At 36.1% G+C, this 19,550-nt stretch overlaps 2 protein-coding genes across 5 annotated transcripts in view; one reads left to right on the top strand and one right to left on the bottom strand.

The window, feature by feature from the left end:
* Positions 1–19,550, top strand: part of LOC141394336 (alpha-N-acetylgalactosaminidase) — a 386,219-nt gene that overhangs the window by 63,807 nt on the left and 302,862 nt on the right. The gene's annotated exons all lie outside the window — the stretch shown is intronic.
* LOC141392977 (uncharacterized) lies at positions 3,455–5,429 on the bottom strand. The gene is made up of 2 exons (XM_073965940.1): positions 3,909–5,429; positions 3,455–3,834 (listed from the first exon to the last, which is right to left on the bottom strand). Exon 1 carries the CDS (start codon positions 5,132–5,134, stop codon positions 4,163–4,165), a length of 972 nt encoding a protein of 323 aa, XP_073822041.1. The 5' UTR covers positions 5,135–5,429; the 3' UTR covers positions 3,455–3,834; positions 3,909–4,162.

Genomic DNA, 19,550 nt, shown 5'->3' with positions numbered 1-19,550 from the left:
ACATTTTTATTTTACAGAAAAAAATCCATTTTGTAGACGTTGTTATCTCTTTGCTGGTCACACACAGAATGAGTGCCCGCTCATTTATTGTTTCATCATCTTGTCTCTATTCATATACTTACAAACTAATCGATTACAAATACATGGTCATTTATCGTTATCAGTGTTATCGATATGTGTTATTATTTACAATAGTTGTGTTCATGTTTACTTTCGACTACAGTTCGGCCAACCTGATAATTGTGACCGCCCCGGTCACACGGGGTTAAATTTAATCAATGAAGGTAAAGTATGCTTAAACTAGGGGACTATATACTTATGCTACTTAATCTACTACTATGTACAATTAACTACTACTATATACACTACTAGGCAGAGCAGCCCTGGGTTCCATTACCGGGGTCACTCGTTTTCCATAATCGCATATTGCAGGCCTCGATCACCCCATTATAAGGCATTTGGGTGATCTGGCAATTCTCTATATCGCCGACCACATACCGGTCATGTGGCAACACCCTGCGCACCATGTATGGCCCTTTAAATTTCGGTATCAGTTTTTTGTTCACCCCCACTGTGGTGTCCACATTCTTTATCACCACGAAATCACCCACTTTGAAAGAATTAACCTTAATGCCCTTTTCTTCTGATCGCTGTTCACTGTATTTTTGCGCCCTCGCAATAGCTACCTCCGCTTTATCTCTAATCTCCTTGATACCCTCCCCCGGGCCCGAAAGGTTCTCCTCTAGGTACTCAGACAATTTATCCACTATCTCCCCTCTTTGATTAACTCCACCTATAGACCTATTCACCGTATTATTGAATGCAAACTCTATTTTGCTAAGTTGCTTCACCCAATCGGCATGTGCTACTGGCTCACTAAGCTTAGCCAACATTCCCACCAAAGTCCTGTTCACTCGCTCGACCTGACCATTGGCCTGGGGCGAGTGGACAGCTACCTTTACGTGGTCAATGTTTTTCTCTTTGAGAAAATCTTCAAACTCCTTTGAGGTGAAACAACTTCCTCTATCCGTAATGCACCGTACCGGCCTACTATAATAATCGAAATATTTTATCAATGCCGCATTGACCTCTTTGGTACTTGTTGTCAGAACGGGATATAGCCTAACGAATTTCGTAAAAGCATCAATGACTACCAAAATATGCTTTCGTTTATTTTGCAACGATGGCAATGGGCCTAAATGGTCCAAATGAATTGTGTGGAACGGTCTTGGTTCTTTTAGAATACTGTGTAGTGCTCTCGCATTTGGTCGATGGGGTGCAGAATACATAAGACATTTTATACAGGTCTTTTTATACTTATCTATCTTTTCTTTCATATCCGGGAACCAGTAGTGCTCTCTCATTTTTAGGTAACATTTATCTACTCCCAAATGGCCTACTGCCTCATGAATACTTCGGATTACCTCTACCTCCATATCTTTAGGAACGAAAAATCTCAAGCCTTCGTTTATCTTCCTGTACACCACCCCATTTACCATGTCATACCCGTTTACTACACCTTGTTCCAATCGTGTTTTCAAGTCTGCTATTTCCCTATCTCTAGCCTGTGCCGCACATAACTGAAAGTCTATGTCTTCAATCTCTATAGTTGCTACCACTTTATCATTATCTTGATTTACTCGGGACAGTGCATCTACATGACCCATCTTTGTCCCCGGTCTATGTCCAATAACATAACTATAGTTTTCCAACTCTAAGGCCCACCTTGCTATTCGGCTATTGATATTTCTTTTCGCTAACGTCAGAGTAAGTGAATTGCAATCCGTTAATATTTTGAACTTTATTCCCTCCAAATATGCCCTAAATCTCCTGAGGGAATAAATAATGGCTAATGTCTCTAGCTCAAAACTGTGGTACCTCGACTCAGCATCCGTGGTTCTCTTAGAGAAGTAAGCCACCGGATGTAACACGCCATCGTCCTGCTTCTGCATTAAAACTGACCCAAATCCCGACGCACTTGCGTCACAGTGCAGTTCTGTTTCCCTACTTGGGCTATATATTGCCAGTACTGGACTAGATGTTAAATGCTGTTTTAATGTTTCGAAGGCCTCCCTGCATTCGTCTGAAATTTGGAACTTTACCCCATCCTTCGTCAATTCATACAACGGTTTTGCTATTAGGGAGAATCCCTTCACAAATTTCCGGAAATAGGAACACAATCCTAAAAACGCCTGCACCTCCCTAATGTTTTTCGGCATCGGGTAATTTTTTATTGCCTCAACATGACTCTCTGAAGGCTCGATACCCCTACGAGAAACCTTGTATCCTAAATATTCAATTTCAGTGTAAGCAAATTTACACTTTTGAATTTTCAACTTCAATCCATAGGAAGCTAATCGATCCATTACCCTTCTCAACAGGTCCTCATGTTCTTTCAATGTTCGCGAGGCTATCACAATGTCATCCATATAGATGACCATTTCATTTCTTTCTAAGAAGTCATGGAAAATTCCCGCAATAAATCTCTGGAACACCGCTGGTCCGTTCTTCAACCCAAATGGCAATCTTAAAAATTCGTATTGACCATTTGGCACTACGAAAGACGTATACTTAATGGAATCTTCGTCCAACCTAACATGATAGAACCCTGACATTAAATCCATAATAGTAAACCACGATTTTCCCCCCAAATATTCTAAGCAATCAATTAGGGGTAGGGGGTAATTATCCCGCACTATGTTTTTGTTTAAAGCCCTGTAATCGACGCACATCCTAGTTTCCCCACTTTTCTTTTTTGTCAACACTATTGGGGACGCATAAGGGGAGTTACTTGGGCGCATAATTCCTTTTCCCAAAAGGTCTGCTATAATTTTCCCCACCTCTTGCTTTTCTGCAAAGGACAGCCGTCTTGGAGAACAGTGTGTTGTATTCCCCGAATTCACTAAGATAGAAGCCCTAAAGTCTGAGGTTTTTGGTTCTCTTTCCATTTTCTCAAAATAATTCTCTTTAATTATCTCCCTCAGTTTATCCCTTTTATACGCACTTAACTGTGGATTAATATCCCAACCGTCTTCTTCATTTTCAACATCTGCACATGCTATTTGTAAATCATTTAAATTTTCCTTTACTTCTTCTTGTTTGGTTTCTACACATGTTCTCTTCCCATCGTTCACACTTGTATTTACTCTTTCTTCTTTCTTTCCGCTCCCCATACGCACTACTTGTGAATCATTCTTGTTCTCATCCCTTATTTTCTCTTTATTCTCCACTTCACATAAATGAATACTCTTTTCTGTTTCTGTTAAACCCACCATCCTCTCCTTAGTAAGTTTTATTTCCTTTACTTTATTTTTTATTTCCCCTGGATGGTTTTGTTTTTCTATTCTTTTCATCTTTCCCGATGAACCTCCGACCTTTCCAATTTTATTATTTTTTTCTCCGAATCCACTTTCATTACCTGTTCCCTCATTGACCTTAGGAAGAACACCACACATTTTCCGTTTTATTTCATTTTTTATTTTTAAAGGCCCTTTTTTAAATTCATTTTCTTGGCCCAAATTCAAAAGCACATTTATACAGTTCATTCCGGATTTGTGTAATTCAATTGGTTCCGGGTTCCCTCTTAAACCTAAATAAATCGAAAAAAGTTTGATGAAATCTCTTCCAAGCACTAGTGTGCATTGATTTTTATCGTCTAGTATTCTAAAATTAATTTTCTTTAATCTACCGCGGAATTCTACTTCTGTTTCTATTTGCCCGCACACCTTCAATCTTTTTCCACTTAACCCTCTGAATTGGGACACCTTCTTCGCTTTCGTCCTATAGTTGGGACACAGGGATTTGATTATTGATTTGTTGATAAAACTACATGGGCTACCGGTGTCGATTAGAGAAGAAAAGAAACGAAATTTAGACCCGATCCGATTTGGACCCAAAGCTACTCTTACCTGTGCATTCCAATCCAATTCGTCTTCTTCGGCTGCTGCTACTATTGTTTGGAGTGGGCAATTTGTCTTGAAGTGGCCCGTCCGACCACATTTAAAACATGCCCCCATTGGCCGTTGGGGCTTTTTGCACACATTCGCGTAGTGTCCTATACCTTGGCAATTATAACAGCGCACCTCCTGCTTCACCGGTTCCGCTGCAACACTCTTCACTTGCCGCTGCACCCTCTCGGCTACCATTTTTTCATATTTGGGTATCACATTTTGAAGTCTGCAACCGTTGTCACGTTCATAAACACTAGGGCAGCCATTGATCTGTCTTGCATGCCCTCAATGATATACTCTACCAATTCTGCTTGCGTAATTGGAGCACCTTCTCCAATTTCCTGCATTGTTAATGCGTATCTATGGAGGCTTTCCTGGCCTCTCTTCCATTTACGACTATCTAACTTGCGTAATATGTCCTTTACGCCCACTGTTTTTCGGAACTCGGCACACAGTTCCTTCTTCAATGATGGCCAGTCTTCGGCTTTGGCACTTCTTAGGAATAGCTGAGCACTGCCACTTACCATTCGTCTTGCAAAAATGAACTTTTCCGCTGGAGCACAGCCCACCACATTTGTCACCTTTTCAAATTCGTCCACCCATTTTGTGACGGTATAATCGTCATCACCCGTGAATTTGGGCAAGGCTCCTTCTATATCAGCAAACGACACCATACTTTTTTTCTTACTTCCCTGTTTCTGCAGGTCGTTCATCTCCTTTTCAAGCATTAACATGTTGAATTGTTTCCGCATCTGTTGCTCAATACTAGTTTCGTCCTCTATATGTATGATTTCAACTTGTTGTTGGGATTGTGTGCTCGTTTGCTTTTGTTGTAACGGCCCTTGCTTGTTTGATTGTGGCTGTGCTTGGGCTTGCTCGTTTGACTGCTGTTGTTGTAACGCTTCTGGCTGGCTAGTCACGTACGCCATTTGTTGTTGTGCCAGTTCTGCTTGGGCTTGCTCGTTTGACTGCTGTTGTTGTAACGCTTCTGGCTGGCTAGTCACACACGCCATTTGTTGTTGTGCCAGTTCTGCTTGGGCTTGCTCGTTCGTCGGCACCACTGCTTCTTGCTGTTCGGCCGGCAATTCTGCACGATCTTGCTGCAGACTGTTTGCTCCAATTACCTCTGCTAGCAATCTACGCAACTGCTGAGCTGTTGCCGTCTCTGGAAAATCCACCCCCATTAAGTTGATCCATTGCAATTAATAGATTTTCCCGTTAAACCAATTCACTTTAGTTTAATTTTAATTGCCGTTTGATTTTATCCTCAGTTCACTCAGTTCCTCAGGTTTTCTGCTTAACTTTGGTGTTCTAAACCATTAACGTTTGTTAAATTTTAGTTTTCTACACCGTATGTATGTATCACTTTGTTCGTTGGTTGGCTTGTTGAATTTCACAATTTGCTTTTGCTTTATTGAGCGTTTCTGCCACACCTGAAAATGTAGACGTTGTTATCTCTTTGCTGGTCACACACAGAATGAGTGCCCGCTCATTTATTGTTTCATCATCTTGTCTCTATTCATATACTTACAAACTAATCGATTACAAATACATGGTCATTTATCGTTATCAGTGTTATCGATATGTGTTATTATTTACAATAGTTGTGTTCATGTTTACTTTCGACTACAATTTTAACATTTGTTTTGTACCTTTGTTTTGGAATTTGTCTTAAACATCTTAAAAACTTTCTAATTTTTCGATTTTGAAAATGATTTAGCTGTTATTGTACCAGCCATAAAGTAACTAAATTGATGATCAAAACCTACAGCTTGGGAATTATATAAATGAGCTTCAGAGCCGAATAATCTACCAAATATTAAGGTGATATTTTCTCCAGAAGATGATTATTAAATATGAAAGAGAATTTGAATTTGAGATATTTAATGGCCAAACTTATAAACGGACATAAAAAACTCCATTCTTAAAATCGCTAAATGAAGAAGTCTTTAAGATGTTTAAGATTCCGAACTAAAATAAAACAAGTGAGCAAAGGCTATAGTCGGGATGGGGCCGACCATGTGATACCCTACACCACTACCCCTGTGCATAAGCTTTTCACTGGTAAACATTTCTTTTAGGGAATATAATCCGACTACCACAAAAAATAATATGCCTCTTTCTCTCTGGGACCCCCATAAGCAACCAAAATTTCGTGACCATCCGATCAAAATTACGACCTGTAGCTTGATTGCAAAAAGTGGAAGAATTGGATGCATTACCGACTATTGTGGTATCTCCCTTGTTTGACCACCTTCGCCAACCTGCTTTACACCAATGTAAAGGTAATATTTTCTTCTTCCATTGACAGGCTTTGCCGTTGGAATACCACTACTAGAAACCGATATATTCACAAAGAATTAAACTTTGAATTTGTCTCCAAATGAGTTTTTTCCCATTCCGACCCCTAAATATTATCCGACTATCACCAAAATCAATAGGCTTCTTCCTCTGTAGGGCCCCCATCTACCCCCAAAATTTCGTCACTATCCGATCAAAATTCAACTTTTAGCGTGATTACAAAAAATCGAATAATTGGGTTTATTACTGAATTTTGCAATATCTCGGTTTGCTCACTTACGCCAACATCAATATAAACTAAATCTTTTCTTCTTCCATTGACAGGTATTCCTTTTAGAATACTCCAACCAGACGCGGAGATATACGCATAAGAAAAAACGTCGACTTTCCTCTACATAAGCTTTTCGCTTATTCCGACTCCTGAATATTATCCGACCATCACCAAACTAAATAGGCTTCTTCCTCTGTGGGACCCGCATCCACTCCCAAAAAATTCGTGACGATCCGATCAAAATTGCGACCTGTAGCGTGATTACAAACAAATCGGAAAATGGGATGCATTACCGACTAATGCGATACCTCTGTTGTTTGACCACCTACGACAACCTACCTTACATCGTTGTAAAGGTGATATTTTCTACTTTCCTTGCCAGGTTTTGCTTTTGATATACCTCTTAAAGAAACAGAGACATTGGCTTTGAAATAAAACGTAGACCTTTTCTCCAAATAAGTTTTTGCCCATTCCGACCCCTGAATATTATCCGACCATCATTAAAATCAGTAGGCTTCTTCCTCTGTGGGACCCCCATTAACCCCTAAAATTTCGTGACGATCCGATCAAAATTGCGACCTGTAGCGTGATTACAAAAAAATCGGAAAATTGGATGCATTATCGACTATTGCCATATCTCTGCTATTTGGCCACCTACGACAACCTACTTTACATCGTTGTAAATGTGATATTTTCTACTTTCCTTGCCTAGTTTTGCTCTTGATATATCTCTTAAAGAAACAGAGATATTGGCTTTGAAATAAAATGTTGACTTTTCTCCAAATAAGTGTTTGCCAATTCCGACCCCTAAATATTATCCGACCATCACCAAAATCAATAGGCTTCTTCATCTGTGAGACCCCCATTAACCCTCACATTTTCGTGACGATCCGATCAAAATTGCGACCTGTAGCGTGATTTCCAAAAAATAGAAAATTGGGCCAAAACCAACTTATGGGTATTATAAGTTGGTTTTGGCCAAAAAGTTTGTCACGCATCGAAATAATGGTCGTAGACCCATACTTATATATACCAAAATGAATGTCTCGACGAGCTGAGTCGATCTGGCTATGTGTGTCCGTCCGTCCGTCTGTCCATCTAAACTTTGTAATCACGCTACAGGTCGCAATTTTGATCGGATCGTCACGAAATTTTGCATGTTGATGGGGGTCCCGGAGTGGTGTAGGGTATAAAAACAAATTTTGTTAAATGCAACTTTTTACTTATTTATTTTTTTTTTGGTAAAATAACACATTTTGCACAGTAGCATATAGGAAACAATTTCATGACAAATTTTAAAATAGAACATTGGAACATTGCTGATAAAATTTTGTTTTCTCAAAATATTCTGGCTTTATCCCACTGTTGTTGTTTTAATATTTTAAAACAACTAATTTATTAGTGGAAAAGTTTGGCATTGTGCGCCAAGGGGTAAGGGCTAACTTTTCCACTAATAAACTAGTTGTTTTAAAACATTAAAACAACAATAATAGGATTAAGTCTAGTGTTGGGCAATCTCGTTCATTGAGCGGATCGATCTTTTTCATTCCGTTCACCAAAAAGATCCGGGTCGTTCACTTCGTTCGTTGTCTCTTTTTCATTAAATAAAACCTTTTAGTTCATCATTTTCTTTTGAATATCGTTCATGGTTCCTGTTCTCTACATTGATTGTTTTGCGTGTGTCAGTTTGTGATGCTTGCGTTAACGCAGCTTCTGTGAGTTTGTTTGTGTGCAAACAATGGTAGTGGTGATTTTAAATACCCAGCTAACAATTTTTTCCGAATTCGGAACGAAACTCTGCACTCTGATGCCGAATTCGTTCAGAAATCGGAACAAAATTGTGTGAAGGTGCCTACGAATTCGGAAAGTTTTATCGGAAAAAATCGGATGGAATATTAGAGTTTCTTTCAGAATTCTGAACGAATTCCTAAAAAAACTCGAATGAAAAAAAGGAAATTTTAAGTAAATTTTCGATTATTGGAACAATTTCGAAAAAAAAATCTGAAGGAACATTCGAAAATCGGAAAGAATTCGGAAGATTATCGGATGTTTGACCCGAAAATCTGAAAAAATTCGAAAGATTATCGGATGTTTGATCCGATATTCGGAAAAAAATCGGAAGTTTATCGGATGTTTGTTCCGATATTCGGAAAAAAATCGGAAGATTATCGGATGTTTGATCCAATATTCGGGAAAAAATCGGAAGATTATCGGATGTTTGATCCGATATTCGGAAACAAATCGGAAGATTATCGGATGTTTGATCCGACATTCGGAAAAAATCGGAAGATTACCGGATGTTTGATCCGATATTCGGAAAAAATCGGAAGATTATCGGAAGTAATAAATGTTAAATATTTATTTTCATTTAATTATACCCTCAGCCTTTAGGCTAGAAAGGGTATATACACTTTCATACGGGCAATAATGGTTTTAGACCCCAAGTATGTTTGGACGAAATGTGTTTCAGACAATTTGGAGTCGATTGAGCAATGTCCGTCTGTCTGTCTGGCTGGCTGGAGCGCACGATAAGTCTCGAAGGGATGAACCGATTCGGTTCAAATTTTGGCTTTCGTAATATTTTGCCCAAGCTTAGTTTAAGTTCGAAGATGGGCTATATCGGTCTACTCCTTCCGGTACCTCCCACACAAAAGTTAGAAAATGTTCGGAAAATTTGTGCGCACGATAACTCTTGATGGGAGTAACCGATTTGGTCCATACTCTCACATCGTGACACTTGTACCCGACTTAGATATGGTTTTAATATGGACTCAATCGGTCCACTCCTTCGGGTACCTCCCACACAAAATTTCGGAAAAGTTCAGTTTAGGGTCATCTCTCGAATCGCTTTGATTTTTGTTTTAGCAACTCGCATTCACTGGCCCCCATACGACGGTACAAGTTTCATTAGCGGCAAGTCCATACTTCCTGAGAAAATAGCATGAAAGTTGCAAAAAAACCCCTATGACATCGTGTGATGTGGTTGGAGCGCAACATAACTCTAGAAAGGATCTGCCGATTTGGTCCAAAATTTGGCCTTAGAAATATTTTGTCCAAACATAGTTTAAGTTTGAAGATAAGCCATATCGGTCAACACCTTCAGGTACCTCCCCCACAAAAGTTCAAAAATGTTCGGAAAAATTGTGCGCACGATAACTCTTGAAGGGAGTGGCCGAATTGGTCCATACTTTACACATCCTAATATATCTACCAGATATAGATCATGTTCAAATATGGACTATATTTGTCCACTCCATCCGGTACCTCCCACACAAAATTTCGGATAGGTTCACTTTAAGACCTGATATCGAATCACTTTGATTTTTGTTGAAGCAACTTGCATTCGCTGCCTCAATTACGATGGTAAAAGTTTTTTTCAGGGGCAAGTCCATACTTCTTGAGCGAACAGCCCGAAGGGTGTAAAAACCCCCTATGTCACCATATGTCGTGGCTGGAGATCCACTTCCATAATTGTCAATGTCGATCCATCCCTTTTAGTATCTCCTCCGCAAAACTTTTGATCTTTAAGCCTAATCAACATTTTTGTCGGTTCAAACGCCCAAATTTTTAGAACCCCCTTAATACATAAAATACACAGGCTGAGGGTATATCTCTGTCGGCACAGCCGACTGTTACTTTGTTACTTGTTTTTATAAAGAAAAGCATTTATTTCATTTTATTAAAAAAAATTAAACGTATTTCAACACTATTTTAATAAATTACTTTGTAAACATTTTGTATTTTAAATAACTGTATCCATTTAATATTTATAAAAAATAAACATGCATTTCATTAAAACTTAAATTAATTAAACTTAAAACTTAAATTAATAATTAAATACACATATGTACATTTAAAAATTAAAATTTAATTATAAGAAACACAACCATTCATTTCATTTTATTAAAAAACATAAACTTATTTTAATACTTTTTGGCTGTTGTTGTCTTTGTTTTTGGTTGCATTTTGATCAGATTTTCGTTTAATTTCGTTTGTTTAGGCGGTTCTTTTTTTGTTTAAACAAATGTTTTATGTTGGTTTCTATTGTGTTTACTACAGTTCCCGAAATATGTATGCGGTATCTAATAAGGAAAAAACAAATAATATATACTACAAATATAAATCCATAAGGGAATACAAACCTTTCAGAAGTTTTATGAAACACATATCCTTTACGGCTATATTATTGTACATACTATGCCATGAAAATGTTGTAATAACCTCATCTGTCTGAAAAACCAGTTTTAAATTTTCATATTACAACTTTTTTATATCATCATGGGAATTATTTTTTAAACGGCGTACCTGCAAAATATAAGAAAATGTATTATATGTACATATTATCAAAGGGGGTTACAAACTTACCACACTTTTTGTAGGTCCGGGTCTTCTTTTAATTTAGCGTCGAAGTTCAAAACTTCTTCTGTGAAATGTAGTTTGTCAAGTGAAAACAAACAGTTTTTGTTTTCAACCTCTCTTAAAATTTTGTCAATGCTATTTTTCAATTGAATAAATTCGGTTGTAAAGTATGAAAACATTTTTTACACTCAATTAAATTATTTGGATGGTTTATGGAATATTTCCCATTTTGAGTTATTATATCTTTATAGAAATTGTCGCCAATATGATGTTTCAACATCGGAGTATTCGCTTTTGTGATTTTTTCTTTAAGCATCATATTTTGCTCTATAACTCTATTTGATATTTGGGATAAAATATTATTCCCATTTTTTACTTTTCTCTTTAATTGAAATAAATAGTTCTCATATTTGAACGCAATAAAATTGCCGAGAGAGCCATGCTTTAGAACATCATTTGCCAAATCTATTAAAGAGTGAGTATTGTAGGTTAAATGCGCCTGACCATGAATTGAACCTAGTTCAATTACAAATTCTTTCAGTAATCTCTCGGCATCCTTATTAAATTGATTATATATAAGTTTGTCTGAAAGAATTCGTATGGCAATTTGCAGTTTTATAAAATGGTTATAAACCGTTTCACTCAAAACATTTTTTAAAACTATAATTGAGCTGTACAACAAAAACGACCGAAGTTCGTTAGCTTTCCACCTATCTAATTCATCTATAGTTCTAGGCAATCTATTGAATTTACTTGGTCTGCATCCAAACTAAATTCCCGACTTTTTGTCCTGGTCCATTCTTTTAAAATATGTTTTATGACACCCAGGCACACAACATGCATATAGTCAGGGGGAAGTGAGTAACACACCCAATACCTATTGATTCTAATGCTGAACTTTCTATATTTGTGTGGTGTTCCGGTTGAGCTCTATTCTTAAAAGACTCATCTATGCGTAATTCAGCAGAGCAAAATGGGAATGTTATCCTTCGTTCAAAGTATTCCCCATTCTGTATACATCTTGTGCAGCAATAATACCCTGAATGTGACTTTATGTTAAGTAGAAAAGCGCGGGCAGGAGCGTCGCAAACAAAATTGCCTATTTCAATATTGTACACTTTATTTCGCAACAAAAACCCATCCTGTTCACATTTGCTAATGTCTTCTAAAAAGTATTGCAGAAATGTGTTCGGATCCTTGGGTTTGTTCATGTTGTCTACAATATTATTAATGTTGACATTAATGGATGCTCACCATAATTGGCCATAGAAAATTTTTTGAACTTGTAATAATAATTGTTGACCATTAGGAGGGTTGGCGTTTTTTGTTTGGGATGACGACTTCTATTTTGTTTTTCAAAATAGTCAGGCTTAATCCCATAGTCGTTATTTTAATATTTTATTAAAACAACTTTAATTTATTAGTGGGAAAAAATTGGCGATGTTTACCAAGGGGTAAGGCAGGGAATACTATAGTTTCAGATCTCGCCACAGATCTTCATCAGTTCCCTTATTTCTTGTTTTTCAACAAGAAACTTTTTATACCCAAGTGTCAATTGCTAGCTCAAATAGATACGTGCGCAAAGAAACACTCTGATCGAGAATTTCTTTGGCACTACCTAAACTCTAGCAACTTCACTTGCAAACAAAACCAAATTTTTCCACTGCTATGTGTTCGTCGATTCTCGACGAAAAAGCACATAACTAATTTGTTGGTATTGCATACTACAGCAATAAACAACATTTTGACGGTGCCCGGTCTCGCAATTAGGAGGGTTGGCGTTTATTGTTTGGGATGACGACTTCTATTTTGTTTTTCAAAATAGTCAGGCTTAATCCCATAGTCGTTATTTTAATATTTTATTAAAACAACTTTAATTTATTAGTGGGAAAAAATTGGCGATGTTTACCAAGGGGTAAGGCAGGGAATACTATAATTTCAGATCTCGCCACAGATCTTCATCAGTTCCCTTATTTCTTGTTTTTCAACAAGAAACTTTTTATACCCAAGTGTCAATTGCTAGCTCAAATAGATACGTACGCAAAGAAACACTCTGATCGAGAATTTCTTTGGCACTACCTAAACTCTAGCAACTTCACTTGCAAACAAAACCAAATTTTTCCCACTGCTATGTGTTCAATATGCAATACCAACAAATTAGTTATGTGCTTTTTCGTCGAAAATCGACGAACACATAGCAGTGGGAAAAAATTGGGTTTTGTTTGCAAGTGAAGTTGCTAGAGTTTAGGTAGTGCCAAAGAAATTCTCGATCAGAGTGTTTCATTGCGCACGTATCTATTTGAGCTAGCAATTGACACTTGGGTATAAAAAGTTTCTTGTTGAAAAACAAGAAATAAAGGAACTGATGAAGATCTGTGGCGAGATCTGAAACTATAGTATTCCCTGCCTTACCCCTTGGTAAACATCGCCAATTTTTTCCCACTAATAAATTAAAGTTGTTTTAATAAAATATTAAAATAACGACTATGGGATTAAGCCTGACTATTTTGAAAAACAAAATAGAAGTCGTCATCCCAAACAAAAAACGCCAACCCTCCTAATTGTGAGACCGGGCACCGTCAAAATGTTGTTTATTGCTGTAGTATGCAATACCAACAAATTAGTTATGTGCTTTTTCGTCGAGAATCGACGAACACATAGCAGTGGGAAAAATTTGGTTTTGTTTGCAAGTGAAGTTGCTAGAGTTTAGGTAGTGCCAAAGAAATTCTCGATCAGAGTGTTTCTTTGCGCACGTATCTATTTGAGCTAGCAATTGACACTTGGGTATAAAAAGTTTCTTGTTGAAAAACAAGAAATAAGGGAACTGATGAAGATCTGTGGCGAGATCTGAAACTATAGTATTCCCTGCCTTACCCCTTGGTAAACATCGCCAATTTTTTCCCACTAATAAATTAAAGTTGTTTTAATAAAATATTAAAATAACGACTATGGGATTAAGCCTGACTATTTTGAAAAACAAAATAGAAGTCGTCATCCCAAACAAAAAACGCCAACCCTCCTAATTGTGAGACCGGGCACCGTCAAAATGTTGTTTATTGCTGTAGTATGCAATACCAACAAATTAGTTATGTGCTTTTTCGTCGAGAATCGACGAACGCATAGCAGTGGGAAAAATTTGGTTTTGTTTGCAAGTGAAGTTGCTAGAGTTTAGGTAGTGCCAAAGAAATTCTCGATCAGAGTGTTTCTTTGCGCACGTATCTATTTGAGCTAGCAATTGACACTTGGGTATAAAAAGTTTCTTGTTGAAAAACAAGAAATAAGGGAACTGATGAAGATCTGTGGCGAGATCTGAAACTATAGTATTCCCTGCCTTACCCCTTGGTAAACATCGCCAATTTTTTCCCACTAATAAATTAAAGTTGTTTTAATAAAATATTAAAATAACGACTATGGGATTAAGCCTGACTATTTTGAAAAACAAAATAGAAGTCGTCATCCCAAACAAAAAAACGCCAACCCTCCTAATTGTGAGACCTGGCACCGTCAAAATGTTGTTTATTGCTGTAGTATGCAATACCAACAAATTAGTTATGTGCTTTTTCGTCGAGAATCGACGAACACATAGCAGTGGGAAAAATTTGGTTTTGTTTGCAAGTGAAGTTGCTAGAGTTTAGGTAGTGCCAAAGAAATTCTCGATCAGAGTGTTTCTTTGCGCACGTATCTATTTGAGCTAGCAATTGACACTTGGGTATAAAAAGTTTCTTGTTGAAAAACAAGAAATAAGGGAACTGATGAAGATCCGTGGCGAGATCTGAAACTATAGTATTCCCTGCCTTACCCCTTGGTAAACATCGCCAATTTTTTCCCACTAATAAATTAAAGTTGTTTTAATAAAATATTAAAATAACGACTATGGGATTAAGCCTGACTATTTTGAAAAACAAAATAGAAGTCGTCATCCCAAACAAAAAACGCCAACCCTCCTAATTGTGAGACCGGGCACCGTCAAAATGTTGTTTATTGCTGTAGTATGCAATACCAACAAATTAGTTATGTGCTTTTTCGTCGAGAATCAACGAACACATAGCAGTGGGAAAAATTTGGTTTTGTTTGCAAGTGAAGTTGCTAGAGTTTAGGTAGTGCCAAAGAAATTCTCGATCAGAGTGTTTCTTTGCGCACGTATCTATTTGAGCTAGCAATTGACACTTGGGTATAAAAAGTTTCTTGTTGAAAAACAATAAATAAGGGAACTGATGAAGATCTGTGGCGAGATCTGAAACTATAGTATTCCCTGCCTTACCCCTTGGTAAACATCGCCAATTTTTTCCCACTAATAAATTAAAGTTGTTTTAATAAAATATTAAAATAACGACTATGGGATTAAGCCTGACTATTTTGAAAAACAAAATTATTGTTGACCTTTGGAATTTTTATATCTTTTTATTTTATTGATTTGGCTCGAGGTCAGAGAAAAATTAAAACAAAGTTTTGTTATGATTTTTAGATTTTTATTTTTGCCAAAATTTCGATCATATCCTATGATCATCATCAGGGCATTTTCACTTTTAAAAAGAAAACAACAGAAAATTTATATAAATATATAGCAAAAAAACATTTTTCACATTTGAATAATCACATTGTTATTTCTTTTTTAGCAACGCATACGTCTAGCTCTTGTTTGAGTTCAGAAATCAAATAACTTTTTGGTGTTTTTCAATTGTGCTCCTGTCTTTTTGCGCACAGTCTTCGGTACCTGTTTTGTATTTTACGCGTTTTTCTGCAGGAATGTTAATAATATGTAACATTTCCAACATATGTCTCCGTCTGTAGTTATTTTCCTGCGCTAAGATTCATACAACTACTAATTATTTAAAAATAAGATTATATTAGATTTTATAACTTCCAAACTCGAGCAAAAGTCTACATTATAGTACATGGAATTAAAATCAATACACATTTTGCTAATAGCCCGTTTCCACGGTACGTCGTTCGTTCTCTATTCGTTGTTCGACCCATAACTACGAATAAATTACTTATTTCCCCACACAAAATTCTATGAACGAACGAAGATTTTTCTACGTTGTTCGATTAGAAATACTCTCTGAACGACGAATAAGTATGTCCCATCCCTAACAAATGAGAGAATTTATCGAAAAAATTAATTATGACATGCCTAAATTCAAAATTGAAAAGTTTGTTGAAAACACAAAAATTTTTAGAAAAAAGGAAAAAGATGATTGAAAGTTAATGAACTAAACATTTTATATAGATGCAGAAGGAAGATGGTTGTGTTTCCTTCTTAATTCCACACACATTTCTTGTCAATTAGTTCAAAATCGCGTAAAAAATCAGAAACAAAAAGGAAACAAATAACTAAAAGTCTGCATACACAAACATTGTTTTGACATGTCTCTCTCTCTTTAATTTTGAAAATAGAAACATATAAAAATATATTGAAAATACAAAATTATTCAGAATTTATGGAAAAGATGAATGAAATGTGTGTAGTTAAATATAGAAGATATATTTGAAGGAAAGTCTATTGCTTTTCCTATTCATTTAATGTGTATTTTATGTGTTTTCGGTTCAAATTTTCGTAAAAGCAAGGAAGCAAAAATGAAGGCAATTTTGTATATGTTTCTGTTAATTAGGAATGGTGTCGTGGAAACGGGTTAATTCGTGTACGTCGTTCGACAGGCGAACAACGTAATTGAAACGCTCGTGTGAACATAACATAAGGGGTTCACCCATAGAATAATTGGTACGGTGAAAATCTATATATAAGAATTGATAATATCTAGTAGATCTAAAAGGAACATTTATTCTAATAGACGATATTAAGAAATCACACGGCACACTACCATTCAATATTTTTAACACAAACATAGTATTTAACATTATGCGTCTACTTTTTAATGTATGTAGTCGAATTAATTTTAACCTGCTAGAGTATGAAGGCAGTTCAAAATTACTACTCCAATGTAATCCCCTCAATGCAAAAAGTAGAAATTGTTTTTGCACTGATTCGATTCTATCAGAGTAAGAAGCATATTACGGATCCCATATGACAGACCCGTATTCTAATATAGGTCTGACAAGGGAAGTGAATAATTGCTTTGTTATATATGGATCAGAAAACTCTTTGGCCCATCTTTTTATAAATCCTAAGACACCTTAGGCTTTATTTACCATAGAAATTACATGATTATTAATCAACATCAACAATCGATTCTACAGAAGATAAAATAAAATCATTAATAATGAATTGCTTTATTAAAGAAGATGATCTGGAAAAACACATATGTTTACATTTATTCAAATTTAAATCCATACAATTTACCTTACACCACTGAAAAAGGTTATTTAAATCATTTTGAAGTAAATCAGCTTGCTTCACAGAATTATGGGTAATGAACAACTTAACATCATCGGCATACATTAGCAATTTTGAGTGCATTATTGAACTTGGTAAATCGTTTATGAACAAAAGAAAGAGAATCGGCCCAAGGTGACTTCCCTGAGGAACACCCGACGGAACTATAATCGATGTTGATCGACATCCGTCAAACAGAACTACTTGCGATCTATTCTGCAAGTAAGATGCTATCCACCTGACTAAGTTTTCATTGAATCCTATACAATCTAATTTATATAGCAAAAGCTTGTGGTTGACTCTGTCAAAAGCTTTGCTAAAATCTGTATAGATTGTATCGGTTTGGTAACGTCGAACAAATCCTTTTATTACAATAGATGTAAATTGAATAAGATTTGTTATTGTTGAGAGACCACTACGAAAACCATGCTGATAAGGACTTAGCATGGGTTGAATTTTATTGGAAATTACTTCCGTGACTAATTTTTCAAACAATTTAGGAATAGCGCTTAATTTTGCAATTCCTCTATAATTCGAAGCATTTGATAGACTGCCAGATTTATGTAAAGGTATAATATAAGATGATTTCCATAAAACAGGAAAGTGACCAAATTTAAGGGAATAATTAAATAAGAAGAAACTTTTCTTTTCAAGTTAACAAATTCATAGAAGGATTTTGGATTTGATTTAAAACTATCCTTGATCTTGCTGAGGTAATTATTATACAATCTATTGGACTCAAAAGTATATTTTGATCGAGCAATGGAGTATTTGGCATAGTCAACAGATGAGCCAGTTTTTTTATATTTTCGAAAAAGCCTATTTTTGGAATTTTTTATTGACGAAAGTTCAGGTGTTATCCATGGATATTTACCTGAGTTTTTGACTCTAGCAGTTGGGACACATTCTGAAACAAAGCGATCTAGAATATTATAAAATCTATCTAATGCAAATGCAAGGTCAGCATGACTCTTACAGAGGCATACTGATGTCCAATCAACAGAAGAAATTAGGGAGTTAAGTTTTCTAAAGTCGGTTTTTTTAAAACCAAGAACGGATTTGGTTGAATTAGACTGATTGTCTACAATGGTATTATTATTATTGATCATGGATATGCATAATGTAGGGTGATGATTATCTTCAGGTGTAGAAATTGGAAAAATTCTAATTATTTCAAAGTATTGTGTAAAATTTACAAATGCTAGGTCTAGAATTATATCATAGCTATTTCGAATATTATTGATTTGTTGAATACTGAGGTCACAAAAACGATTAACAATATCAAATGTATCTTGATTAATATTTGCATCAGATGTTAAAGGAGTCAATGCTTCAGAATCGGGCAATGAAAGCCACTTAACAGACGGCATATTAAAATCACCAAGGACCAAAATTCTATCAGAATCATTCATTTTTCTAAGTATTGAGCTTATTGCTAATATATGTTTATTATAAGTATCAAGCTGAGATGATGGAGGTATATAAGAACAAGTGACAAATAACTTAAAATTGTGAAATTCAGTGGATGTGGCAATAAATTCAATGTCCGAGTAATTTACTTCAATTAAGTTGGTGGAATATTTGCAATCAACTGCAATGAGAACTCCACCACCTTTTTTTATCAATGCGATCCCTTCTAAAAATTTGATAATTTGAACATAAAATTTCACTACTTAATACCGATGGTTTTAACCATGTCTCCGAGAATGCAATTATATTATAATCAAATCCAAGACTATCAGTAAATAAGCGAGTTAATTTTGTGTTTAACCCTCTTACATTCTGATAACATATAGAAAAAGAATTATTTAGTTTTTTGACACCGAAACTGGTCTCTGAGGTAAATGGGCTAAATTGTCAGATCTTTCAACAAATTCTTTTATGGACGCCTTAGCAGGCCAAAATTCCTTCAACATCAATTGATTGAAAATATTCTCATTTACCACGATTTTAAAGGACGATCTATTTATAGAAAATGACGATCGAAGCTTAAAAACTCGTAGAAAATAGTCACCTTCAATCTTTGATTTGATATAATAATTTATATCATCAGCCGTTGTTTCCGATGGAAACCTAGACAAAAAGACCGCTTTCATGACTGGAGTCATTGATAATGGTCTTTGGTCAGACTGCAAGGGTTTGCCATTTGTTGCAGAACCAGCTCCTGAAGCAGCAACAGTTGTAGGAACCTGTGGCTCCTGAATACTCTGAGAAGGCTGTGAAGCATTTTTTAGGGCTACGCTACCATTACTCATTGATTCAAGAGGCACAACCCCAACAACCGAACCTTTGCCAACCTCCAAAGCTGTGCCGCAATACCAGCATATGACTTATC

The sequence above is a fragment of the Musca autumnalis genome, unplaced genomic scaffold (genome assembly GCF_047663935.1).
Source record: "Musca autumnalis isolate F117 unplaced genomic scaffold, ASM4766393v1 scaffold_2, whole genome shotgun sequence".
Classification (NCBI taxonomy): Eukaryota; Metazoa; Arthropoda; class Insecta; order Diptera; family Muscidae; genus Musca; species Musca autumnalis.
Note: the sequence above shows the minus strand (reverse complement) of the source record. Positions and strands in the feature narration are given on the sequence as shown.